Source organism: Venustampulla echinocandica, assembly GCF_003357145.1.
Source record: "Venustampulla echinocandica strain BP 5553 chromosome Unknown scaffold_1, whole genome shotgun sequence".
Classification (NCBI taxonomy): domain Eukaryota; kingdom Fungi; phylum Ascomycota; class Leotiomycetes; order Helotiales; family Pleuroascaceae; genus Venustampulla; species Venustampulla echinocandica.
This window is the reverse complement of record NW_022474206.1, coordinates 5,507,935-5,513,934: the sequence shown is the minus strand read 5'-3', so window position 1 is coordinate 5,513,934 and position 6,000 is coordinate 5,507,935. Positions and strand designations below refer to the sequence as shown.

Below are 6,000 nucleotides of genomic sequence, written 5' to 3'. Positions count from 1 at the left end.
TAGACCACAGCTAGGCAGTCCCATATGGCAAAGCACGTTTTCTATGAGATGTGGAACAAAGGCCTTGTCCTAGAGCTGACTAGCATAATAATAGGGGTTCCATTGATGTCCCCTTTTTCCAAAGCAAGCAGAGCCTGGAGATTAGATGAGAAAGATCTTCTAGCGATAAGGAAGGTTGTACGAGGCACAAGTGAGGCGCAATCAAGACAAGTACCACTTCTGCCACGAGGCTCAGGGAGGCTGGGCCCTGGGCTCATGCGGTTGTGCATAACAAACAAATCAACGTGGTATAGATGATTGTCAGGTAAGGCCGGGAATGATCAGGGGAGGAGTCTAAACCACTTTATTTTCATGATCGTGGCCATCACGATGTTTGAAACTGATAAAGGCCTAGTAATAATTTTCCGCTCTGGCGGTTTGATGGTAAATTATCAAGAATTGTGGAACAATCGTGCTCGAGCTTCATCCTGACCCCCCCCCCCCCCTAAGTATTTCCGGAGCGGAGTTACAGGGTATGGGTCTTCCTTATAGAAAAAATTTCCGCGAGTCGATGGAATCATTTTGCCGCGGCGTGGGGAACCACCTTGATTGTGTAGTAAGCTCCGTCGCCCAGTCTGCATCGGACCACCGGCTTGAGGTTTCTCCAGCAAAAATAGAATCATATCGAGGGTTCGATACGTCGCGTGTTCGTAGTACCATCGTTTGGAACGGCTCTCGTGCGTTTTGGGTTTGGCGAATGCAACCTTGCTGGCGCTCTCCACGGAACCAAGTACTTCTCAAGTCTGGAGAGACTCAAACGCGACCCCACCACCAAGGGTGGACACGCGGAATGTTTTTGCGCTTGCCAAAGCAGCCGAGAAGCCCTCATTGGTGATTTGGCTCCGCTTCAGATGGACGCATGAAGCTCATGAATCCTGTCTTAACCCGTGCTGGTTGCTGTCATGACGAGAAGGGAAGGCTGTAAGCACAGCAATATTGTCCAACCCGTTTCCTGGGAGGTATAAAATATGCAGCCTTGTGTATGGCAAGCATGGGAGCTATTGGATGGATTTCCGGCAATACAATACCGTGTAATCTGCACTGAATGCGACATATTTTCGTCCAATATTTTGGTAGAGAACAGATCAGTGTTCGTAAGTCGTCACCCCTGGCGGTACTCGTACATCGCTCTAGAGGCCGAATATATGGAAGTCAGAATTCTCCGTAATTCCACGAACCTTAGCCCCCTTATCAAAGAGTTATCGCAAGCTTCAAATCGGAACCCAGTAGTAGCTCCACAAGTATAGTCGGCGAGCAACATATTTTGCTGAACGTCACATGGAGGAGTTGTCAGAGCGCCCGCACCGAGGGTTTGGTCGCGCAGAAGCCATAGTGCACTAAATGACTAGATGCGGGACAAGGAGGTTGAAGCCTCCAAGCCCCCCCAAGCCCCCCAGGCATAGAGCACAGAGCAACATTTGTGTACGGAGTAGGCAACCCGTTGAGGCACCTTAACCTCCTTAGGAAATTGAGATGCAATTCCTTGATGATCCCTGTCTAGGCTTATGGCTGGTAGGCAGCCAGCCAAATTTGTATCCGCCACTCAATCTCTATGCTCATCCTGAAGGTGCAGTGCTTGTTCGTAATACGTGATAACAAAACTCGTCAGTCGGTGTTTTCCATGCGAGGAGACGGCGGTGTTTGGTAATCTATTTTGAGCGCATCCTGTGCGGACGCTGATGCTGATGTTGTCGCCGATCCTGTCGCTGGCATGGATCTTAGACCCAAGCCCGAGGACCTAGTCAGGACAAACCAGCAGCACGCAAGAAACACCAGCGCACAGCCAGGAACAGTTGGGGCCTCGGGCTGGGATGATAACCGTGGAACCATGAGAGATGGAGAGAGAGGATCCGTAGTGAGTCTGTGACACCTAAACACAGGGTCCAGGGAAACCAGATGACTGTAGTAGGGTCCGTACGAGCACTCTGTACGTCGCTCTCGGCCTTGCTAGCCTCTATGCTCTGTATTGTACTTCGTACGAAGTATAGGAATTTACTTTCGCACACGGAGAAGTACATTCCCTGGCAAGTTGCCTGCGATGCGAATCATAGGATGCCATGCAGCTGAAGGAGAGCCTCGCCTTATCGACATCTACACGGTGGTGTGTCTTTTGAGCCTTTTATTCCTTGGGGATTGGAGGACGAGCGAGGTGCCACCTGTAGATCACTGCTCAAGAAAACAGAATTGGACCGGCCCATTCCCATTTTCATATCTTCGCGCTTCTGCCGCCAAATAGGAAACAGATCCGAACAGACAAGATAGACCGCATACGGAGTAATGGCTCGACTTAGAGCAATTAGAGTGTACTTCGTACCTACTTCGTATTCAGCCTTCTTTGTCCTGCGCCACTTTGGTCTCTCGTCATGTTGGATTCTGGATATTTTGCACCATACAGCGCGCAGCTGCCGCAAATGTGTACTCTACCTCCGTACAAGTAATCTGCGATCCGCAATCCACCATCTGCAGGCGCCCGTCCAATGCTGGCATTGGTCTCGGGACGAGGTTCGAGCATGTCAGGCAACCTGTGGGAGCATCAGTCACTGGAGGGGTGGGCATGGGCATGGGCCTGGCAAGCGGCATCAGATGAGGATCGCCCAATGGTCGGACTATTGTTTCTTGATCGCTAGGCCATAGCAACAGATCGCATTGCGCACCTCGCCGGCCGACCGCCTCAACCGCGGGGCGACTCTGTCTGGGCTCTGGCACGAACGCAGCCCTCCAATAATAGAGCCAGCGGCCCCAATTGGCTTGGGGGACGAACGGGGGTTTGTCAGTGTGTGTCATGGTGATGTTCGACCGTTGTTGAGGAAACTGGTATAGTATGTAAACCAGAGGGGGAGTTGAGAAAAGCGTGGGACGAGCAACTCCAGCCGTGGATGACGGGATAAAGAAGCTCGTCAAGGAAGATTAAAATTCGAGATGGTAATGCTCGCGCTCTAGCAGCTAGCTGAAGACTCGTATCGTAGCCTGGGTGGGCGAAAGTTCGGGAGTGAGGCGTTTGATAGACAGAACGGAACGGATCATTCCCTTCTCTGACGCCCAACTTGCGCCGACAGCTAGAACAGAACAGAACAGCGGCGGGATGCATGAACGACACTTGGATCTGTGCCAGCTTTTGCTCGATGCTGTCGGCGAAGGGACCTGAATTGGAACAGTATAATGTGCGGCATATTGCGTTTGGTAGTAATGTAGAGCGCATTGTTTCGCCTGGCCATGGCCCTCGAAGGCACTCGCGCTCGCACTGGCACTGGGCCTGCTACTCAAGTACTGGCGCTGACAATGAATGGTGGTTGCAATGCCAGTTCATGCCAGACGTGGACCTGGTGAGAATAGGGAAAATGGCAAAAGGGAATAGGGTGTGAAAGGGGAGGGGGAGGGGGAAAGGGGAAGGGTTGGATTTAGATGCAGTCGGAACCATAGCAAGTCCAGAAATATTTATTTATATTTATGACGACCGTCCGAGTACACCCCACCACCAACATATATATATATCCTACAGATATATAACTACGTCCTATATCTACATCTTCCATTCCCCCTCTATTCTCATAATCTATTCTCGATATTCTATATATCCTACTGGATACTCTATAACTCTATCGTGCAGCGTCTCCTGTCTACTTTTAGCCCTGTGTACCGGGCCTACGCTCTCAACCTTTCCTCCTCCTCCACAACTAGTCATCTCCACGCGCCGCCTTGAAGCTAGATTGATACTACTCTATATTCAACGACACGACGACCTCTATTATTTCCCTCTCGTCTCCTCTCCCCTCCCCCACACACTGCGGGCCCGGCCGAGAACGACCGCGCTCAAGCACTGCGGTTCACGACGCGGACAGTGCTCGGAAGATATACGCTTTATTGCATATTGGAGGTTGCTGCAGTTAGATCTTGATTACTTCGTCCATGTACTGTACAGTGTATGGGCCGACTTATTGTATGTACGTACTGCGACTCTCTTCTCTCGTTGCCCTGGCCTTTCTCCTCTATCATGATTCTTGCCGGCCAATGTTTACTCGCCGCAAGTACTACGAATGCCACCTGTACCACGCCTTTGTACCCCCTTTTTGGCCTGCGAGTCGGCCCTCTGCATCCCCAGCATCTCCTTTTCATCACCTGCTCGAGGCTTGCTCGCCCTGCCAGCGCCCAGGGGGCTTGACTTCCCCGCTGTTTCCCACTGCCCAGCGTCCCCAGACACTGCGGGAGCTGCAGGTTGCAGCCCTTTGGGGTTGGATGTTCCAGTGAACTAAACTCATTCATCCGTGCATGCAGGACTGGCTGTGGACTGGCTGTGTACGGAATCTGTTCAGGCTGCGGCCGCAGCGCGCGGCTGTTGATGGAGCTGGCTCGACCCTCACCCAGAGCCATGCCAGAAAAGCCTCATGTCCAAAAGTCCCAACGGCCCTGAGCCCAGGGCCCCGAGGCCCGAGGTCAGGGTCCATGGGCCCATGGGGCTGTTGAGTTTCGAGCTTCGGGCTCCGGAGTCTGGAGATTTGGGCCCTGGAGACCATGTTTGCGCTGTGGTCACTTGTCGGCGTGTTTCTCCTTGAGTCCTGACCCTGAGCCCGAAAGTCACCCAGTGTCTTGCCGCTCGCTCCCCCTTTTCTCGCCCTTCAGGCCTCTGGCAGCTGGCTCCCCTCCTGCTTCAATACTGCCCTTCCCTGCCATTCCCCCAGACAAGCCCCAACGTCCCCCCCCAAACCCCCAGACCACCGCCTCCCAAGCACTGAAGCAGCGGAATCTTGGAGACCTAAACTAAACTTCAGCAGGGGTTCGACACTTAAATCCAGAAGATCTGCTCCCGACTGGCTCTGGCAAAACAGGCGACTACACCACCGCTGAACCCTAGCCCCCCACCCTGTAGGAGGCTTCGGATCGTTCATCGTTCAGTCGTGTTGTCGAGTAGTAGTCTCCACAGTCTGGCCACCGAATTCCCAGTCGTGTCAGAAACCAAACCGCCCCAGAAGCCCGCAGACGGCGTGAACGCCTTGCCTAGGTAGTTTCGTCTCCCAGCACCCAGGTACCAAGATACCAAGATATCAACGTCCTGGCGAGCTGTCCAGCAACGGCTTTACCTCGCCGAATTCCGATTGTGAAGCTCGTCAGGTCTGTGTGCTTCTCTACTCAGTACTCAGTGCTCAGTAGTGCTCAGTAGTGCTCAGTGCTCACTGCTCAGTGCTCACTGATTAGTGATGCCGGTCCTAGAACGGAGTCCTACCACCTCAAATTACAGTTAATACTTCGTACTCGTACCAACACCATCCTTCCCTTCAATCTCACATCCTCGGGCTGGAGTCGACTCCACAGGCAAGCTTTCTGGCGAACAGATCTTTCAGTCCGCCGCACCCTGCCACGCCGTCGGCGAGGTGTTGCTCCACCTTGTCCCGCTCCGCTGCTTATCCACTCCCTCACCAACCCAACCGCTCTATCAGCAGTCTGAAGCACCGGGTCTTGCGCCAGACGGCCTTCAATCATCATATCCAGGCCCCGTTGAACATCCTCGTCGTCTTTTACTTGTGCTTCCGTGCCAGCATTCGCATCCTAGGACGCCCCACACGGATTACGCTACAGCTATCGGCGCCTCTGCGCCCGGAGCCAGCCCTTACCCATCCATGCCCTGCTAACGCCAAAGCCTACGCCTACGCCTACGCCTACCGTTACCTGGTTTCCTACCTCTGTGTTCGTTCTGAGGGACCCCCCGTCCGGCCTAAGCTGGCCCTGCCCTTCCGACCCGTACCACACTTTAAACTCCCCTCTGCCTGGTCCGTTCTTCCAAACCCAGAACCGCGTCTCGCTATCCTGGCAACGATTTATTCCTTCAACACCAACGATCTTCCCTCTATATTTGCAACTGCATTACTGCAACCATACTCTTGCCGTCGGGAAAAATCCACAGAAGCTTCTTCGAATCTCCTTACTTTTTAACCCCGAGAACGGACAGTCGGTACTTCGTACATACGT

General features: G+C 53.1%; 1 protein-coding gene across 1 annotated transcript; it reads right to left on the bottom strand.

Moving 5' to 3' along the window:
* Nucleotides 1–2,400: 2,400 nt before the first annotated feature.
* On the bottom strand, nt 2,401–2,823 carry BP5553_04315 (uncharacterized protein; the record flags this gene model as incomplete). Its single annotated transcript, XM_032012938.1, has 1 exon — nt 2,401–2,823. One exon carries the CDS (start codon nt 2,821–2,823, stop codon nt 2,401–2,403), a length of 423 nt encoding a protein of 140 aa, XP_031872631.1.
* Nucleotides 2,824–6,000: the final 3,177 nt, after the last annotated feature.